Source organism: Chelonoidis abingdonii, chromosome 2 (assembly GCF_003597395.2).
Source record: "Chelonoidis abingdonii isolate Lonesome George chromosome 2, CheloAbing_2.0, whole genome shotgun sequence".
Classification (NCBI taxonomy): domain Eukaryota; kingdom Metazoa; phylum Chordata; order Testudines; family Testudinidae; genus Chelonoidis; species Chelonoidis abingdonii.
This window is the reverse complement of record NC_133770.1, coordinates 21954041-21976636: the sequence shown is the minus strand read 5'-3', so window position 1 is coordinate 21976636 and position 22596 is coordinate 21954041. Positions and strand designations below refer to the sequence as shown.

At 38.9% G+C, this 22596-nt stretch overlaps 1 protein-coding gene across 1 annotated transcript in view; it reads right to left on the bottom strand.

Moving 5' to 3' along the window:
* DNAJB6 (DnaJ heat shock protein family (Hsp40) member B6) overlaps positions 1–22596 on the bottom strand; it is an 83538-nt gene that overhangs the window by 36944 nt on the left and 23998 nt on the right. Inside the window, 7 exon segments of the mRNA XM_075062201.1 lie at positions 3782–3852; positions 8034–8175; positions 8840–8971; positions 17009–17109; positions 18537–18600; positions 19974–19975; positions 21659–21766. Of these exon segments, the coding sequence (XP_074918302.1) occupies positions 3782–3852; positions 8034–8175; positions 8840–8971; positions 17009–17109; positions 18537–18600; positions 19974–19975; positions 21659–21766 (620 nt within the window).

Below are 22596 nucleotides of genomic sequence, written 5' to 3'. Positions count from 1 at the left end.
AGCATGAACACAGACAAGAATGTGTCAAACTATTACTGACCTTTTTGATGGAATTTTAAGAAGCTGAAGTTTGATATCAATGGCTTTGCAAACAGTGACAATTTACTGTTACTGCAGGACACTACAAACTGCAGCAGACAAGTTTTCCTGAAACATGCTAGACATCAATCCCATGGTAAAATGACATTTCATCTACTGACTAGACAAAAACTTAATTCAGAGTTATAACTGTAGTCCACATACCAAGCTATACAACATACGTGTAGAGCTTTGTCATTTTACCATATAGCTCAGTGTGGTTTAACTTCCTTATGGATTACAAATTAAAACTGAATGCTGCAGTAAACACATTTCAAACATGAATAAGATTAACAAATAGTATGTTGCCACTTAAATACATTCAGTCAAAACCAAAACCATTAGTTTATAAAGCATTTTGTGACCGTCCTAGTGAAAGGATTGAAAACTGGATAATCCAACCCTCTCCCCCACATACTATATAGTACAACATACAGTACTTAAAATTACTGTCCTGTAAAGAATTATCCAGGTTTTGCACAGAAGGGGCTGAGATGTTTCACCAAGTAAAAGTGTTAGAAGAATACTACTGGTAACTGAAAACCAAGTCCAGACCACAGAAAGGATAGTAATTCTAGAAACCACCTCTACTTTTTCTAAATCTGAAGGAAGCTTCATCTTGGCATATGTCCCACTCTGCTTTTTCAAGTGTCCAATATTTAGCATTTTATTCTCCATCTGCACAAAATTTCTTACTTTTAGGCTAATAGCTTTAAGAGGACAAGTTTCCATTTAGTCCCATTTTACTCTACATATTTGATAAAGCATTGTACCGACATTTGCTGGAACTGAAAAAGTTTACCAGTTACTATATTAATGAGTCTTTAAATTTGGTGCCCAAAGTAACCCTTTACTCCTAAGGAACAGATCTTGCATGCAAAATATGTATTAGTAAGAAAAGGTGATGCAAAGTTCTTAAATGCAACTTAACAGAAGTCAGTTTTCAACAGAGCAGAAAATAATCATGCATTTCTGTATTACAACAGCGGGAATTCTAACACAGTAAGGCTACCAGAGACACAGGGTTTCAGGCACAGAAGCCTAACTCACACCCTTGTGTTGCAAGTGCACAATGGATCTATAAGGGGGAAGAAGGGGTGGCGGTCAGGATTTGATTTTTATATCCAGAATGAACAGCAAGTGACAATTAAGAGTGAGCAGCAAGTATGAATTTATTCTGAAATAACAGCACTCTGATTGCTGAAACTATGTGGAGCCTTACAGTCTTTACACCACTGTATGCGGAAGTGGGATTGCCAGTCAAGTAATAGAGCTGGGACCAAATCAAAATAGTTATTTGGTTCCAGGGTCAACTCCCTCAGATGCCAGTGTGAATTTTTTTTTTTTTTTTTTTTTTTTTTTTTTTTAAATACTGCGCAGGTCTTTTACTGATTTACTAGAGTGAGTAGACCAACTGGCCAGTTTTTGGTTTTTTTTGGCCTGTTTTCTCTGTTGCCATATTTCAAAACAGCATGGGGCCTACTACTGAAAAATATCAACCATGCAAATCTGAAGGCAGAGAAAGCACCATCCAGACTGGATCTTTAGTGAAGTCACCATGTTAAGCTCTCATTATGCAATTTACAACACAGCTTATGCCAAACAGCTAAGTGAAGAGGTTGAAAAGCCACATGTATTTCATAGGTAGGCGTTGTAACAGACTGAAGACATGCCAGTAGAAGGGGGAGTGCATTGTGGCTAACATTTTCAGATCTAATGACAAACGTATTTCAAACCATTTTAACTTCTTGTTTCTCTGTTTAGTCATCTTCTGGGCAACAAGTGGTGTGCACGAGAGAGGAAGATTGATAAGGAAAAAATGTAGAGTTGCTAGATTAAGTTTTGAGCTTCTGAAAGTATATGCCAAGTCCTTGTAATAGAAGGTATGTACCTTCTGATCTCCCAACCTTAAAGTATAACTTTTATATTATATTTCTTCTCCTACCATCTTTAAATTGTTTGACTATAAAGTTGAACAGGAGAAACATTTAAAATTTTATAACCTCAGTGTTTAACCTCACTGTAGTCACCAGCAATTAACACAATTTGTTAAGTTATTTGTTCTTGGTTTAAATTGGATCAGTTATCCTGAAGAATATACTTCGCCAATTTTTTCCATCCACCTCCTGAACTTTAATTCTTAGACATTCGTTAGTGCACCATCACAGACAGTATTCTCTAGAAAGAATTAACTGATCACCTCAAAGTGTATGGTTTGAGGTCTTACATAATGTTTGCGGATGTTAAACTAGCCTAAACAATTCACTGTAGGTCAGATGTTCAGAGCTAGCTGCATGCATAAAACTGCACATGCATCATTTATACATAAATACCCAGTGCACAAGACACCTGATGAAGGAGCATAAATCTCTACTGTATAAAGCAGGCATACAGGAACCTTGCAAACTATTGCTTTTGCCTGGCTTTGAAAAATCTGACCATGTTATATTATCACTCCCCATTCCACTGATGTAAGTAGGCACTTTTCTCCATTTTAATGTTGGTTAGTGTATAAACCAATGGTACTCGAGTCTATGCAGCTGAAGACACCACATTAATAGCAGAGTTTTACAGTTACTTCCTTGACCACTCAGGTTTGAAGATGCTGACATTTATGAATCACAATTACTCCTCCTTTTACGTCTACGCCAGAACATTAAAAAAAACACTGCTAATTTAGATATTCTGGGTTTGCTTTTCATTGACTGACAGACATCAATAATTTTGTGGAAGTCCATCGACAGATGGGCATGTTGTCCCATATATGAAGAAAAGGACTTTTAATGCAGTGTTTTCAGAGATATCGTATACTCATGTTAAACATCTTAGTTACAAGACAAAAAATGGTTTGGAAAGGAAACTACAAGCCATGTTTTCAGTCACATTGAAGAAAACATCTGCAAAGAAAAGCCCCTCAGCCTGAAGCTTGAAGGAAGCAGGTGTTGAAAAGCAAAATATGGTTCCCCACTTGCCCAAATCACACACAGACACAAGGCGGCTACAAATGCCATCCATGAAAGAATGCACCACAAACATCAGCATTTATTCATTTGAATTTTTTAGCAATTGACAAAAGACCCAGCTCACCAGCTTTACTTTGCTGTTTTCCTAAGCTTAAACATTACATATTTAAACATCGTCAGAACTTACTAAGTTGTCAGCATTCATGCACAACTAGAAAACATCCTTAATTTAAACCAGAAATGCATTACCAGTAACGTATTAACATCTTTCACTACTAAATATTAAAAAAAAGTTGAAATTAATGAAAAGTTCATCCTTGAAATGTTAACTTCACAGCAGACAAACTACTAGTTGGCTCACATTTCAAACAAAGTGGGAAAGCAAGATTCATGCTAGTGGTTAGTGTACATATTGCCCTAGCACTACTGAAGGATCATGGCTCACCTTGGATCATGTTTAATAAAAAGCAAAGTGCATACAAAAATTTACAACAATTTAAGGACAAAAAATGGTCCTACTGATGTGGTCCCAACAATTAACTCAAAAGTCTATGACAAATACCATGAGCTCCGATGAGCTGTTTATAAATACTTTAAGTACAGATATTGAAAGAGTTCGTTTGAAATCTTCAAAAAAAATGTTCCTGTTACTCCTCAAATGATGCTTGTTATAGCTTAAAATTTCTGTTAACAACGTGCGTTGAATTACTTGTTATCCAAGCGTAGCAGCTGCTCCTTACCATTTACTGTTAATGACTTTAACTGGCCATCTTCTTCAACTTCCACTCTCTCTTGTCCGTTCTCAACAATTCTGTAGGACAAAAATCCATTTAATCATAGTTTTAAAGTATGTTCAGTATGATTAGAGTACACCACATGTAGATATTTAGGTAATGAAATACAGTGCCAAGACTACGGTCAAAGCTTGGCTGATGCAACTGCAGTAAGTGATCATATTTAACAGTGGGGAAGCCACAACAGTTAGCATCTTCTCTTCCAACCCACTGAAAAGTCTTTCTGTAAGGGACTAACTCCCAGTCCTCCAGCATATTACACTGAAGTGTTGTAGACAGCATTGAAACAGGCACTGCAGCTGGCACTACATTCTACATATCACAGTTCTCCTCTTAGGTTGAAGTTTATTTCATCTCTCCCCTTTGCTCCCCACCCTCCCATTCAAAAAGCATCATATTCAATTTAGTTTTGAGTTTCAGCTAAAGTAGTAGGTAGGAACTGCGGCAGTTCAGGTTCTGACAGCTGTGTTCAACATATTGTGTTTTATGGTGTATATTTTCCCCACAATATTACACGGATATATTTAACTAGTTAAACAGGATGAAACACTACACAGAACATGTGCAACAGCACCAAAATAGAGCTAGACAGCATGTGCTTACCATGGCCAAGTTAAGGTTCAAAAGCAAGATTAACTTTTGCCCCCCTTGTTACATGTTTAGTGTGTAATTTTGGGTTTGCAAAGCAGTCCATTTTATTCTCTTGGACATTGAATTATAATTGTTTGTTCAAAGCACAAGTGTAGGCCATATTTAGGGCTGGTTTGAATTAAATACTATCCATAAGTAACCTATGTTTAGAGTATAGAAACATGCAACAGCTTTTCACTTCATAAATCAATTAATAGAATTCTATTTTGATGATCAGACAGGGGCGGGATGTACTCAATAAAGAAACAGATAATAGTAGTTGTGGTTAGGAGAAAATGTGATGAACAGGCAGATGCTATATGTTCTCTCCAAAGACGACTGCCTGCTCTTTCTCAATGTGGACTGATCAAGGGTTGCTTGGCCCTTTTTTTTTTTTATAATTATATAACTACACCCAAATTTTAGAGGAAATATAGTAATGGCCAGGAACTCTACCATCTTGTGAATTGTGACCAAGGAAGGTTGTCTTCTTTCAAAAGGATATCATCCTGGTCATTATGCAAACATCACCCCTTTTCTCAGACTGCTAGTTATGTTGAGCACAGTACATCTGTGTTCTGTATGTTGCAATAGCTTTGGGGAGCAATTAATTCTGTTATTTTTAACCAGACTTAAAGAGATCCTGTCCATCTTACACCTTAACGTTTGTAACATGTTTGTGGCCTGGGTAGTATGCTTTGTTACATATGGAGAGTACCACTTGGTTAACCACCATGTCAGCTAACAGTATTTTGCTCCTAGACTGAAACAATTGTCTTCCTATAAGCAGTTAACCACACTTGTTTGCTCTGTGGGTAGAATCTTCTAATTATGTCTGCATAAAGTAATTAATTTAGCCTGTTCTTCCCAAGTCTATGCAACAGGCCATTAAATGATGCACTGCCCTGTCTTCTGAGCTACTGATGACATGCTATGAAACAGCTGTCCAGATTTTCCCAGAACCCACTGATACAATGGTGTGACCAAATGAAGTAGTTGTGATGACAGAAAAGCTACTGTGTGGACACAAACTGTACCGTGTTACTTTTAACTGGTTGAGATGACTGTGCCTCTTAACTGGTTACAAAAGCCATGGGTAAAGATGTAATGTTGATTACAGGCATGGAGCTCCCTGTCAACAGCAGAGACTTTCTACTTAATAGTCCAGATATGTCAGTTCCTCCCGGCTGATAGAAGGTCCTTTATTTCAGGGGTTCTCAATCTTTTTCTTTCTGAGCCCCCACACCCACCATGCTATAAAAGCTTCCACAGCCCATCTGTGCCACAACAATTGTTTTTCAGCATATAAAAGCCAGGACCAGCATTAGGATGTAGCAAGCAGGGCAACTGCCTGGGGGTACCGCACCAGGGGGAAACTATGAACCTAAGTTGCTCAGGCTTTGGCTTCAGCCCTGGGTAGTGGGGCTGGGTGCTCTGGGCTGCAGTCCTGTGCAGCAGGACTTCAGCTTTCTGCACTGGGCCCTGGTGAGTCTAACACTGGCCATGCTTGGTGGACACCCCCTGAAACCTGCTCATGGTCAAGGGCCCAGGACCCCAGGTTGAGAACCACTGCTCTATTCAAGTTCTTTCACGCTGGGTTTGCCAGGGCTTGATTTTGCTAACTTGCAAGGCATGATGACCGAGGCCTTGACTAAGCATTGTTTTAAATGTAAACTGCAGCTAAGTGACTGAGGCTGCAGTTTCTGTGTCAAGGTATTTGTCTAGTTGACACTGGATAAATACCAAAACGTTGGGGATTTTTGGCACTGTCACTAATTTACTTTAGAACAAACCTCTTGCCAAATGTTGGTAATTAAGGGATACCTCTCCAGTTCACTTATACCATCAGTAGGGACACAGAAAAGATCACTTTCACTAATGTTGCTTGGGAAAACCTATTGGGTGGGAGGGTCAACTCTCAAAACAGAGTTTGAGGAAAGCTGGAGCATAGCACAGACCACCTGTTATGCTTCTCATACTACTTACAACCAGAAGGCTGGGGTTGGAGCAGAACAGTGGCCTCCCAATCCCCAATCAATTGCTCCATGGGTGAGAGGAAGGCAAGAGCATACTCTTTTTCTCTTCCAGCAGCCTAGTGAGGAGGGCTTCAGTATTCAGACACTTACTAGCTAGAAGCCAATACTAAAAGATGCATCACCCCTGAGCAACTTCCAGTGACAGCAGCATTTTGTGAATCCCCGTATCCACTCCCTGCCCAATAACTGAGAGGTGGCTGAGCTTCTCAGAAGAAGGTATACCCAAGAACAAAAAGATCACATATTCAGGATATAAAAGGGAAATAAAAGAATTCACGTTGTAACATGGCTTACAGCCATCAGGCATGCAAGATACTTAGCTTTGCCAAACAAGGCCTCAGGACTAAAAAAGACAGACTTGACAAAGCAAATAACCAGTAAGTGAACTAGATCAAAATTTGTCACAAGATAGCAATGACTCTACATGACAAGATACCACACCATAGCAGTTTAGTAGCAATGGAACATATATATTGTAATGGACTGGCGAAAGCTGGTTATATTATTTTTTGGATTTTACAGCCAGCCCCAAGTTATGGTGACTGAGTAATGTAAATATTAATGGAATAATACGGAATATTAACCAGTTGTTCCATTTTTCATAGGTTACTCCAAAAAGGTAGTGGGAGGTAGAAGCTCAAATAAGGAAAAGAGGTGAAAACCTTCACAAATATACACAAACCCGTGGGCATCAGCATAACACATTATAAGAGCTGTATCCCAATCTACGTCCTTAGGAGATGCCAGGATGACACCCACTGGTGACGGTGACAATGAAGATTAGTATACTGATTGACACTGTGGGGATCCCCTGCAGAAGATGTTAGCGATGCCAGTCACAGAGCTAAACACATTACACTCACTATTTGCTGTTGTATTTCAGTATTTGTGGGATCATCTATATGTTCAGTATATTTGCTAATAAAAAGGTACTTGTGATAACTTCAATTGTGTGTCCTGTACTCCTTGGGTCTCTCATTGTCTCTCTAACAACACTGGTAATCTTCCTGATGCTGCAGCTGTTCAAGAAACTGAACCCTTAACTATTGTGAAAGAAAAGAAGTTAATCAATATACCAATCCGTCAACTAGGCTACACAGGGTACTGCTGTTAAGGGTTTTCCCCACTTTTGAATAAACTCTTGGCTACAGGGCATTAGGTACTTTTTGCCCAACCCCTGCATGCTTACACATCCTGTAGCAAGGAGCCATCCTGTAATGGTAGGGAAAGAAAAGAGAATTGAATAGGTCTATCATTACAAGTCACACAACTGGATATCTAAGTTATGGGAAACCAAAACAGTAAGGGTAAAGAAAGTTACCAGAAAAATACTGACTATTTCTATTACAACAACTTACATAGTACCAAGTATCAGAGGGGTAGCCATGTTAGTCTGTACCCACAAAAACAACGAGGAGTGAAAAAGTGATTTTTACACCCACAAAAGCTTATGCCCAAATAAATCTATTAGTCTTTAAGGTGCCACCAGACTCCTCGTTTTATTACAACATTTATTTTTTTACATCACTTACCTCTTCGTAGTAATTTTTCTGCCATTAACTATTTTAGTAGATGTTGATACCGATTTGAAGCTACCCATCCCACTGCCACCGAATGACGTAGAGGAGAATGAAGTAAGGCCCCCGTGCCCCAATGAACCAAACGAAGTAAAACCTGGGGGGAAGACATGGTAGCTATTTCACTAAAGCACTGTAAACATAATTTCATCAGAAACTCTTTAATAACTGTTTTACTTTAGGACGGTCTGCTGGACCATCAAATTTTGGTTTATAAATTCTGGCTCCCCAATTTCAAATACCAAGTTCTTCAACTTCAGAGTTGCTGGGTAACTGCTACTCTCACTGACTTCAAGTGGAGTGGCGAAAACTAGGCCTCTAGCATTCAACTAGGCTCCAATAATTGACAGCACTTGGAGTCCATAATTTCATTTAAAGGCACACACTACTGTAGCCCCTTTTGGAGGCCTCAAAAACATTGAACATACCCTCTGGTAAGGCAAGCAACACTTTGATATAGAAACTGATGTACTGAGAGGTTAAGACTTGTCCAGTCTAATGGCATCAGTAAAAGATCAAGAAGCAGAATAGATCCAATTTCCTTCTAACAGGGCTTACTCCCTTTTCATGAGATTTTTGCTATAACAAATACTCTACAACACTGTGGCTCTATTTAAAACTAGGGAACTCTATAGGGAGATGTAATAGGCCTCAGTGTGGTATATAATTTTTTTAACAGCATTGTACCAATTTACTGTTCCAGAGAAACTCCTTCTCTAGCAATATTAAGTTTGGCTTGAAGTTTGCTTTAAAATATTTACCTGTATCAAATGAAGAAAAACCACTCCCAAATGCAGGAAATCCACTAAATGCAGAGAAAAATGGTCCACCACCTCTGTTTCTGTTCCCACGTTGACCTCGTCGGTTTCCAAATAAGTCATCAAAAGGATCTTCTACAAATAAAAAACAGATTTTAATACAGGAGGCTGATGTGATCAGTTTTATTCAGTAGTTGCTATATTTAATAAGTATATAGCATCTGGTACTGGCCACTGGCAGACAGAATATCTGAGCACAGATCTGATTCAATATAGCAATTCTGTGTTCCTTTGAGACCTGTAAGAGACCAATATTATCTCTCTCTCTCACACACACAAACAGCCCAACTCTTCTTGGTCTCCAGAACTTTAGATACTATTATTAAAGTAATGGCATGCTGAGAACAAAGTCCTGCTTCCTTAGTGCTGTGCCAGTTTGCAAGTGACTAGTAAACAACAGGGGGAACATGCAGAAATTCAGTTTTTAGCAGAGAAATGTGTTCCACATGCTACATAAGCAAAACTTATCACTTATACAATTGCTACGTATGTTCATATATGTACACACACACAATCTATGTCTTATACCAAATTCGTGTAGGTTAGATAGTTCAGGTCAGTTAGCATCTGGGTAATTAAGAACTTGTCTCCTCACATGGCTATTAACTATAAACAACACTTTTCTTGACAGCACAATGAAAGCAATGACTACTTGTTTTGTTCGGAGAGGCAACAATCTGCTTGCTGTTCAACATGAGAATGTCAAACATCTGAAGTTACTGCAAGAGAAGCCCTTCTCTCTGTGGAATACCTTGTCTGTCAAGCTGATTTTTGGGGCTTAAACTTAACATTGTTGATGTGATTAAGTTTGATTCAACCCCTAAATATCCAACACTTCTTGTATAACTTAATTCAAGATTTATCCGAGGACCACCACCACCAGGACTTTGCTTAAGACAGGCTCAATGTATATTAGTGTTTCATTAAGACTGAAACGTAAAGGGTATTGGAGACAGGGAATTAAAATAGTCATAATACAACTTCAAGTGATCTGCAAATGTTTTAGTTTAAAGTTAACTAGTTGGAGGGTTAGCTGCTTAAGAGGAAATTTAAGTAAGAACATTATGGGATGAAAAAAATAAAGAGCTGAATGCAGTGCTTAAATTTGTAATGAAAGAGGTGCTGAGGCTAAAGCATTTTTATTTATTTATTTTTTTTAAAACCCCACACACTTATTAACCGGTATAACAAGCCCAGAGGTGCTGAGGCTATGAACTACCAAGTCTCAAGTTGCCAGGGTCTCAGCCTATGCAAGCACTTGCATAAATTAGCTTCAAAATGGCCTTCAACCAGTGCCTAAGCTCAAACTCCTATAGCTGGATTTAAAAAGCTGGCAGGCCATTAGTTCTATTCCCTGGCACAAATATGATTTTCTTTTATGCTTATAAAACACCGGTCATAGCCTAATAAGTAATTATGGAATACCTATATGGAAGTTTCTATAAAGTTATACAAGGTGTCCAGATAAAAGGGAAATTCCATTAGAATATTCCAAGTATAAGAAAACTGAAGTTGGAGTTTTACATCATACTAGCATAACATCAGCATTTTGTAGGACCACGATTTACACAGCACCATGTACCATTAAGTTATAGATCTTTAGTTCTGAATGTAAGCTATTTTGGATTTCAGTATCCACTGCAGAGGAACTTTACAAGACCCTATATTACATAGCACAGGACACTAGTAACATTTACAAAATATTTTACAAATATGGGTTATCTACAGAACAACAGTTTTAGGCAGGTTAGCCTGACCTGTGATGAAGTGTTGTTGAAAAATGTAATATTGCAAAAAAAATAGTCTAAAAGTGAACTGTAAGAAGTTATTTTCCAACATATGAGGTCTGTAATAGCATTTATATTTTCTTCAACTATAGAATTTTCCAATTCTAAACCAAATCTCTGTGATGTTTCAGAGAATGGAAGATACTCCCATGCAGGATAAGAGATAAGTATATGCTTAAGTCCTACTGAAGGCAATATCTAAAGTTAAGCATGTCCCTGCTTTCTTGAATCTGGGGCCACTGTCATTTTCACCCAATTCATAATAAACCACCGAACCAATTAGAATTCCAACTTGATTTTAAGTGAAGATCAGAGACCCAGAACAGGTTCCTGCCATCTTCTCCCCGCCAATTAAAATCCAGTTCCAACCTAGGCTGGAAGACAGACTTCTAAGAGCTAGTGAAATGACTACATTACAAGTAAAAAGAGATGAAGTGAAAGGAAAATGGGATTTTTAGTCACAGTTTAAACCTCTGCTTGGTTTGCTTATACCTTCTTAACATGAATGACAGATTAACAAATTTTGAACAACTGAAGCCTTTGTTGAGATCTCCAATACTCTTACCCCCCATCAAATATGATGTTAAGAACTCAAACATCTCTTATACCTCTCACTGGTCCTCCAACAAAACCAGGGAATACAGACATAACTTTAAATTTGTGAGGTAAAATACAGGCATTGTTTTTCTTCCCCAAAACTCTTTCAGCCCCTCTCTTCTATCAAAAAAATCCAAAGGTTTGTATCAACCTCAATGTTTGTTTTTATAAAAATCCTTTGTAGGTCACCTTTAAGACTATATGTGCATTAGCAAATCTGAGGCTGAACTCTTGGCACAAAAATATTATTGGAATTTAATATTTCCAAGTCATTATACATCTGGAGTAGCAGTTTCAAATACTAGCATACAAGAGTCTTCACTCCAGCGTATTAGCCAGCAAATAAAGCCATTGCAGTTAACAGTGCTATAGCCCAATTTATTCCTGCTAGTTAGAGAATGACTCACTAGTGAGTTATGAAGGTCATTCACTCATGCACACAAATGATCTATATTATATTACTGCCCACTATTATGCTTTCTATTTATAGTCCAGTTTATCTTCAGTTACCTGGCATTAAAATAAAAACAAAACATGTCAAAGCTATACTATATATTTTTATAATCCACTTCATCACTGGCCACTTACAGGTGACCTGTGCCAGACCCACATCTTCCTTATCCCTGTCACAATACCAACACAAGCTAGGGGGAGCCTAAAGGGGAGGGACTATGGAAGTCTCCAGGCTCTTGCCGTCACCTCTCATGATACATTGGCTTACCCTACGCTTAAATTACATTAGCAAAGCTGTGGGGCATGTGAGAGAAAACACTCAGCTGACAGAGCTACACCACTAAATCCCAAGTGTAGACACAGCTATGTTGACAGAACAATGCTTCAGATGTAATTAACACTGACCAGAAAGATGGTGTTCCAACACCAAAGAAGAAATGCCTTCTGCCAGCATAGACTGCACCTATACTAGGGGGCTATGCCAACATAGGCTCCACAGGATAGCTGTAGATTTACACTCCAGATGTCCCACCTACCCCCATGTCCATGCACGCTTCTATCGCTGCAATCCTGAAGCTGCCCAGGACCTCATTCCCCATCTTTAATGGGTAGTCCTCCACTTTCTACCCCATAGATTACATCATGTACACTTCACCACTGCTCTACTCACTTGATGTTAAGTGCCCCCCAAAAGACACATTACATTCTAACATACAGAACAAGCACATATTTATAAAAATGGAACTTGACATGCCTATGATCATGTTGCACATAGTATTGACTTTCCCCCCTCAATCTTAATTGTTTTCTTAGAATTGCAAGCTTAGACTTGTTTCCTTTGCTTTTGTACAGAGCCTATGCATGCTTCCATAACAAATACTGATTGCTGGCTGTAATCAGCATCCTGTTACTGAAGTTCAACTATTTTGGATTTCAAATAGAGTTATTTAATGTATGCATACATAAGTTGTGGACTGATAATTTTATCTTGGTTTCAGACAGTAGTATAGATCAGGGGAGCATCAAGTTATGTACAAGCCCATCACCTCATATGTACAATCTAGATTTTATATCAGGTGTCAGCAACCTTTCAGCAGTGTTGTGCCAAGTCTTTACGTATACGCTCTAAAGTTGCGCGTGCCAGTAATACATTTGAACGTTTTTTAGAAGGTCTCTAAGTCTATAATATATAACCAAACTACTGTTATATGTAAACAAAGGTTTTCATAATGTTTTGGAAGATTTAAAATTAAATTAAAATGCAGATCTTATTAGTTTAGTGTGATCCTTGCCTTTGCTTCTCCTTGCTGAGTTTTCCAATGTCTGGTGGCACCTATTTAGATACCTTAAGCTGCATACAGGCTTCTGAGTTACACGTTGGTAACCGGCTGGCAGGAGGTCAGCGGCTAGAATGCCACATCAGCAGCTGAGGTGAGTGGAGGTGGTGGCTGACAGGGCTGAGCAGAGCCGGAAGCCTGAACCCTGTCTGGCAGGGGGCCTGCACTGAAACTCCAACTGGAAGCAAGGTGAATAGGGCTGCGGAGGGGACCCCGGCTGGCAAGGAGACAGCAGCCAGAACCCCAGAGCAGCAGTGGGCTGAGCAGCTCAGCCTGCCACCGCTCTGGAGTTTCCAGCACCGGCTCCTTGCCAGCTGGGGTCTCAGCCCGCCGCCAGCCTGGGGTTCCTTCCCCCCAGCCTGCCCCGCGTGCCGAGCGGCAGGAACCCCAGCCCGCCTCATGTGCCATCAGAAATCGGCTCGAGCGCTTCCTTTGGCACACGTGCCATAGGTTGCTGACCCGTTTTATACTTTTCCTAACAATATATTTACTGTGATAATATTAGTTGCCTTGAAAGAGTTAACTGGCTTTTGTAAGGGGAAATCATGCTTCAATCTATTGGAATTGATTGAGGGAGTCAAGAAGCACGTGGACAGGGTAGTCCAGTTGATATAACGTACGTGAAATTTCAGAAAGCCTTTGACAAGGTCCCTTACCAAAAGCTCTGAAGCAAAGCAAACTGTCATGGGATAAGAGGGAAGGATCTCTCATGGAACTGATTAAAAGATATTCCTACTTTTGTTTCCTAAATTATTAGTTTTCACAATGGAAAGGGGTAAATAGAGGGATTCCCCAAAGACTTGTGCTGTTCAACCTATTCATAAATGATCTGGAAAAGTGGTTGAACAGTAAAGTGGCAAAACCTGCACAATACAGTTCCTCAAGATAATTATGGGCACAGCTGACTACAGAGTGTTACTAGACGATCTCACTAACCAGGGTGACTGGGCAACAGAATGGCAGATGAAATTCAAATGTTCATAAATGCAAAGTAATGAATATTGGGAAAAAGTCCCAACTATACATACAAAATGGTGGGGTCTAAATTAGCTGCTGCTGCTCAAAGAAGAAATCAGACTGATTGTGGATAGTTCCGAGACCGGGGGGGAGATATCTACTCAGTGTGCAGAGGTAGTCAAAAAACTTAACATTAGGAAAGGGATAGACAATAAGAAAAAACGTACATCGTATTGCAACTATATAAAACCATGGTACATGCAGCCCTTGAATACTATATACAGCTCCAGTCACCTCATTTTAAAAAAAAATTAGAATTGGAAAAGATACACAGAAGGGCAACAAAAATTAGGAATATACACAGCTTCCATACAAGAAGAGATTAAAAAACAGGAACTATTCAGCTTAGAAGAGAGGCCTGGCAGAGGTCTGTAAAACCTGCAGATCTCCTTGCCAAAGGATGCTGTGAAAACCAAAAGCATAAATGGGTTCAGAAAATAAATTAGATATCTTTGTGGAGGATAGGTTCATCAATGGCAATTAGCCAAGACGGTCAAGGATGCAACCATCACATTCTGGGTGTCCCTAAACCTCCGACTACCGGAAGCTGGGACCAGATGACAGGAGTGGATCACTTAATTCCCTTGTTTTGGGCATTCCCTCTGAAGCACCCTCTACTGGCCACTGTTAGAAAACAGGCTATTGGACTACACCAAAATGGGTTGTGATCCCATTTTATCAAGGGCGCCAGAGCTCGTGTTAGATTTGCTGAGGCCCAGGGCTGAGACCGAATCTAATCCTACTCTGACATCCTCCTCCAATATTTCATCAGATTCTTCCCCTGCCAATATGCCACTGAGTTCTTTCTCCAGCCCTTCCACTAACTCCTCTGCCATTCCTCCACTAGATTCTTCCTCCAGATCCTCTGATCCTCCATGAGACTCCTCAGGCAGCCAACTGATGATCACTGAGTAGGAACCTAAAGAAACATGCCCACTGTAATCAGTAAATTAGCTCTTAGCTCCTTTGTCACTTACCAGTATATTATGTCAATGAAGTTGCATGTCATCTTTAAAAAAAAATTAGGTCACCATACCTATAAACAACACCTTCCTCCTTTATAAGTTAACCCCATTATCTGGCCACTTAAACAGGAAAGCAGCAACAGTAAATGATTTCTATATGCTAATGAAATGGTTTAATATTTGTATTGAACCGTTATTCAGTGCTTTGTTTTAGAAGCTGACCACTAAAATCAAGTGTGTAGGCATTTTTACTTAACGTTACTATATATTATACTCAGACCGTAGGGATGCTTCAGTTTTTCATAGGATTCCTTGCACTCAGTTTATGTTTAAGTACTTGATTTCATATTCACAGCAGTTGAGAAATAACCACATCACTCATCAGTATTCCACTTGAAAGTAACCACTTTTGCTCCTGGGTCATTTTTAATCTAAAGAGCAATTAAAAAAAGATAGAGATAGCTTCTGAATAAGAAACTAAAAATCTTCTGACTCCTTTCCCTTTCCTCATTTCTCCCCCTCCCTCATAAGCCCTTTTTTATTCCTGCAGGTCAATGGGGCTCATCTCCAAAACAAACCTGAAATTTGTTTTCTCATTATTAACACGAGGAGAATCCAAGCCTCTCTTCCTCTTTAAAAACGAAGACAAAAGAACAAAAACAAAAAACCACACAACTCCCTCCCCACTTCCTGCCTCTTTAAAGCATTAGAAAACAAGCTCTCCCCTTTCCTAAGATTTCTTCATCTTCTCTCTTGTTTTGCATGGTTTTGGTATACTTGGCAAAATCTCTGGGAAATAAACTGGCCTCTTCTGTCAACCTAGCTTGATCTTTCATATGCTTACATAGTGTTGGCGTATATGTAAATAGATGGGCAAGGGAAGAAGGAAACATGCATGATGATTAAGATTGTGAAGAGATGTTGATGTATATGTTACTTTATGGGAAGCTTCACTGCTCTCAAAACAAATTCTGGTACAAATCTCTCCCACTGCACACAATCTTAACTGTACATGTGTACAGTGAACATTTAGTAGACCAGCTTCCTCTGACCCACTAATGCATTTTTTCCAGATTCCTGTAACAAAAGAATGATATTTGTTCCTTTCCCATTCTGGAGTTAAACATAAAAAAGTCACCAACTGTTTGCATTAGTGGTGCATTAATTCCTCTTCAGCTCCATGGAATAGCCAGGAGCTCTTTCTTGTTTCTCAAGTCTTGTCTGTAAACAGGCAGAGAATTCCTCTTGCAATCTTCCAGCTGTTACTCTTCTGGTTCCTCTAGGCAGTTCCTGGAGTGAAAGGCTGAACGCAGGATGTGTTCCCCTTTTATGGATCAAAAGGCGAAAGCAGCTGCACTGGCAGAGACTGAATAAGATCCCTAGCACTTCTGCTCAGATCTTTTGTATGGCTGTGGGTGCCTTCACAAGCAAACAGTTCATTGGCATGATGCTGGCAAGCAAAGTATTTTTAAACTGTTTTGCTGACAAGCTAATTATTTATTATTTTCTTTAACTCCATGGTAGCCAGAGGCTTCAGAAGCTGGTTTCACTGCATCTACTGCTTATGCTTTTATTTTTATTTTTATTTGGGGGGGGGGGGGCATTTTTTTCTGACGTCATGTGGCACCAGACTTGGGAAGAACGTGTTTGTACGCCTTACAAGATTAGAGCAAATCCACATTACTAAATCACACAGGGAACAATTCTTCTTTATTAGTTCTTTTAGAAAGACATAGCAAACCTGATATATTTTTAAAACAAATCAGACTTGAGAGAGAAAAACTGAGCAAAACCCTACCTGCAACAGCAAATAAGCAAGGAAGGAGATAGAGAAAAAGGACTTAAGTAATAGGACGTTTCCATGTGAAAGAACAAATAAAATTGACTCTACATCAGCAGATGTTGTAGACAGTACTTGATGCTCCACCACCATGGCCTCAAAGGCCGCTAACTTACCAAAGAAGTCAAATGAAAAGGGGCCTTCACAAAAAACTCCCTAAAAGACATCTTCTGGGTTACGGCATGTAAATCCTATTCAAACGGCTGGTCAAACATGACTTTCCACTGCAAGAAAAGACGTTAGATTAACTTCACACTACAGAGGCATAAAGTATTTCAGCGTAACGTAAGCCTGTATGTTCTATAATTTCTAAAATAGCAGAATTACTAGTTTATCACAATAGTTATTCCTCGGGTCTTGACTATTTCTTGATACATTCTCAAACCACAATTTAATATATGTAAGTGAGACTCAGTGAAATTCGTCATTCTGCTAAAACTCTACTGTATTAGAATTACTGTGATCAGTTTTTTTCAATAGCAAAAGAATGACTGTCTAATTAGTAAAAATATATGGAACAAGGTCATCTGTAGTTTATTACTAAAGATTCAATTTCTCTGTCCACCCCCTTTCCAGAGATCTCTAAAGTTAGTCTACCAGTTATTTTTTTTATCTTTTATGTTCTTCTGCAGGTTTCTAGACATCAACATTTATTTCTCATTATACTTAAAGGTACACATTTGACTAAAAATGAAGTCTTCTTGTCTGATTTTTTTTTTTACACTCAAAGCTCTTTGTTGACATTGAAGCCTGGTGCATCTTTACTCCCTGAATCAGTATAATCTTGTGATGGTTTATTTGATAATATCACTTGCCAGCTTTTGATTTAGGTCAGTGATTTTCAACCTTTCCTCATGTGCAGACCCTTCAAAAAAAAATTGAACGGAGGTGTGGAGCCCTTTGGAAATCTTAGTCTTCAGACCCTCAGGGGCCTAGGGACCATAGGTCAAAAAATCAGTGATTTATATTACACAAAATCTCTGACTTACACTTGGCAGAAACAAGCTAAAATTAGATACCTCAGTTGTTAAGACTATGCTTATGACTGTAGACTCTCCTAGCAGAATTTGGAAAGAGTTTCTCCTCTGATTTGATATTTGACTACCTGATAATTGTCTTGTTTTTGAAAGACTTTTTTTAAACGAACATGACTAAGTAAAAAAGAAACTTTCAGATTCTGCTTTGCAGGTGTCACATTTGTTTAAAAAGCACCTGATAACTGGAATATATTTTAGAAAAAATGTAGTCTCATCTTTTGGTCTTCTGCATTGTAAAAAAATCTCAAAATTTAAATGTTGGGCCAAGTTTAAGTCTAACTTGCTTTCTCTCACTTTGACTATACAGACTAATTCAAGTTATATGTTTAAAATGTTGTTTTGGACTACATAGGCAAACTCACTAGCAAGAACTAGTCCTATCAGAGTCATGTCAAGTTGCTACTCTATGGTATGTGATAACACAACATCACTAGTGGCTCTGTTTCTACATAATTTAATTGCATTTAAAAAAAAAAAGAGTTTAGCCTTTATGGCTACAAATGCTTTTCAGGGCATGAACTAATCTGTAACTACAATAAGTCTGCAGAGTGGAACAGTTTGTTAAAATCATTCAGAGGATACGGAAGAAAAAACATGCCAAGTCTACATACCTCCACCTCCTCCATTTAAGCCTTCTTTTCCATATTTGTCATAGATGTCCCGTTTTTTAGCTACAAAAAAGTTAATTACATCAGTAAACTGCATTTGGAAGCAGCAGAAATGCAGTATGTATCACTAACTTACTCCATTGATTTTTATCACAGCAAGTTTATTTAAGCCATGTTTGTTACAGAAAATGCAGGAGTACAAATATTTTGCTAAAGATAATCAAAGCACTGTGAGTGAAGAAAAAACTGTCAATAATTTAGTTCTAGTAGCTACTAATAAGGTGTCAAGATCACTATTTCCACTGAGAGATGATTTAATATGCTGAAAGGTAGCTCTTTCTTGGAAGCAAGCCTATGGACGTCACGTTTGTATATTCAGCAAGATAACTAAAGGCGCTGCGGCAGAACTGATAAGAGACTTTGCCACTGTGATATCAGATTGTGGGAAGGCTTCTTTCAAAGAGGATTACACCATTGCTAGGTACGAATGAAGGATGGAAAAGAGCACAAGTGAAGAGGGGGGCTGTTTAACACACACACACACACACACACAAAGCTGACTGAAATTACTTGCTTGCCATGTTTGGAAGTCCATGGGTATGCACGTTCATTGTTAGTAATCTTTTTCCAGGCCAATTTTTTTTGGGGGGGCAGCGACTAACTCAAGTGTGCATTATAAGAGTTCAGTCTGAACTTACTGACAGAGCAGCCTGGAGAGAGTTCTGCCAGGTGGAACATGGGACTTATTGCTCCAGCAGTTCAGACACTATTCTGGCAGTGCAAGCAAGAGACTTGCCAGAGGATTTGACAAAACTAGACACACAGTCTGATCCAACATGCACTGTAGTCTTCTCACTGACTTTAATGGGAGTCTAATCAGGAACTTCAAGACTGTTCAGGGAAAAAGCATTATCACTTAACAGTTAACATTTTGGGACACTAAAGAATTTAGTAAGAACCCCTTATCTAAAGGGATTGTGCCTATTCTATAGGCACCAGCCACCATTCATGATTCAAGTCCAAGACAAAATTATCTCTTGGATATTGAAGCTTTATGAATTCCTTCTGGCTTCAAGTGCTTCAGAAGTTTGCACATTACCTACAACACTACCTTTCAATAAAGTAATTTCCCAAAGAAAAATGGAGTATTTTAACAGCCTGTTAAACGAGTGAAAGAGGACCAATGAAACAAGAAGCTAGGCAGCCTAGAAAAAAGCAGCAGTCAAGAGACAGGAAGTCCTGTATGTGGGCTGGCAGAACAGAAAGTTTGAGAACTTCATGTTCTTGGAACTACAGGCACGGTGTCTACAAGTCAAATATTCTTTGCATGGATAATCCTTAGCAAAGCTACTCTTGCCAAAACTCATCTCTGTTCAAAACGGCAATGACGACAAAATTACTAATAAAATTATAGGAGAATTGATTGCATCTCCAACCACTCTCCTGAGTTAAATTAGCCATGCTGAATCAAAGCTACAGTATCTGACATGTGGATATCAACAGCATGATTTGTACAAGCTGGTTATGAAAAATAACCAAACTTTATAGATGTTACATTACACTGAAATAACGATCTTCGTGCAACATGGGAACAGTTGTACCAGATCAGACCAGATGTCCACTGAGTCCAATATCCTGTCCCTAACAACAATCAGAGGCAAATGTTTCACAGGAAGATGCAAGAAACCTAGAGGACGACAGTTATGGTATAAGTTGCCCACAGAGGAAGTTTCTGCCTAGCCCTTATAAACTAGACACCAGAACCCAAAACGTGAGGCCGGGTAAACAAGTCCGTAGCCTGCCAAACCAGGCCCTATTTTCAGAGGCAGACTAGATAAAGGATGGTGCTGCTCTAGCAGAACATTTCCCATAGTCACTTGTTGCAAGTGAAGTTGACAAGGACATTTCTGGGGAGGAAGCGGTGTTACTCCTCTATTAACCTGAACATTGAAGAAAGAGGATAATACGTCCATCAATGCTTTAGCCAGGACAGGCAGATGGTGTCCAAGCCTACTCTCTGCTAGAACTGATGGACAACAGGGAGATGAATCACTTGATTAAAAATGACGAATAAAGAAAGAATCAGGTAACACAAAAAAAAAAAAAAAAAAAAAACAAAAAAAAACAAGGTTAACAGAGCCAGTAGTCTATCTGAGATACCGAATCTAAGATGCACAACCTGTTTCAGTATACCGGTTCAGATTAGCTGCTGACAATGTATCTGACAAAAAAAAAGAGATGCTTCCTATTAAGTCAATATAGTTAACATGAAGGGAAACCAGTGACCTCTTGCTTATAGTCAGCTCATACTATACAACATTTTGATGCTAACCATTTAGTACAATGTTTCCTACAAAAGGTTAAATCCCGTAACAATCACTAACACGGCAACCTTCCTACACTAAATCTATCAAAATAACTTTAGAAAGCCAAGTAAGACATATAAATTCACCACCTTATCAATTACTCTTCAAGTTCTTATGACGCAATACAACACCTTCTAGCCGTGAGTGCCACTTCCACTGGATTCGTCCACATAACATTACCCACGTATGCTATGATGGAAGGCTGCATAATTCTATTTAGGAGATCCTTTGCATCTCACCTCTCCACAGAATTTTGAAAGCCACAAAATTCTTAAAGGGGGTACTGCCCTTCTGACGTGTATTTAGAAATTAAATATTAACTTATAGAGTTACCTATTGCTGGTGCGGATTCTTGACTACTAAAAGGAGAGAAGGCGAGAGCTTTTGTATTGCAGATCCACACACACACCCCCTCAACATGATCAACGCCTGCATACAGTTGTAGGGATGCATTCACTTAATCACAGCGTCTCTGCTAGAAGCAGGATTTAACACGTCGTAGGATTAAATCTATTATCAACTCATTCAACATATTTTTGTGTCGCGAATCTTCGCATCTCCCACCCACTCGCCCAGGAATGACACACCCTTCCATTCTTTACAAGAGCCCAAACTAATTGCCACCACAAAAAAGCCATTTGTGAACAATTAATAATAACCTCTTTAAGCACTATGGCTTCTTACATGCATTTCACTTAACAAACATTCCATAACTAGAATATTACCTGCTGCAAGTCGTCCTTTAAGATACGTACTCTGACCAAAACCTCATATCTTCAGCTACTTGTTTGAATCGCATCTCAGCTTCTTCTTTATTATCTGGATTTTTATCAGGGTGCCACTTTAGAGCTAGTTTGCGATACCTGAAACGAAAAGGGAAGATACTCTATTTCAGTAAACTGCACTCATAAGCAGATAGATATACACAAGAAATACAGGTGTCAAAATAGAAAATCATGATTCTTCTCAGTGGTTTCTGAAAAAAGTGATTAGAAACTAAGATGTGTCACTCATTCACTTGAGTATTGCTGCCAGACAGCTATTTTATAGTTGCAAGTAATGCACAAGTCTAAATTAAAAGCTGTATCTGATTTCTCTAAAAACTTTCCTAATTTAAATCTGTTCACCTTTTTATAGTAGATGTTCAATCCATTAAGTCAAAGCATGGAAAACAGATCTCATCCGATAAAACTGGAGAGTTAATTTCCAAAGAAGATGTCTCATACTTTTTATTAAATAGAGGAGACTTCATCCTGGTTTGAGGCATTCTGAACATTTTGAAAGGAGAAGGAAATGGAGTCAGTCTGATAACTTTAGCTGATCCACACAGCAGATGTTGCCACTACTTGTGCTGTCTCAAAATCTGAGGCAAGCTTGCAGGGCAGTGTCAGTATTGATTAGGAGGGAGTACTGCTAGGTACCATATGGTTAGGCCGAAGCTGTCAAGAACTCTAACAGCTCAATGTTATTCTTGCCCCATTCAGTGCTCAGTGGAAATATTTAATAGTATTTGAAATCATTACTCCACATTTTGAAGAGGTATGATAATCTGAAGTCATTAAAAACCTAGTATAAAGGAAGTTGCATACAGCATGGTAAGCCAGTTCTCCAATGGTGGACCAGCAAGTGCTCAGTCTGGAAACAGTGACTATTCCTGAGAATTCTGCAAATTCCAGAAACTTATGGGTTTCTA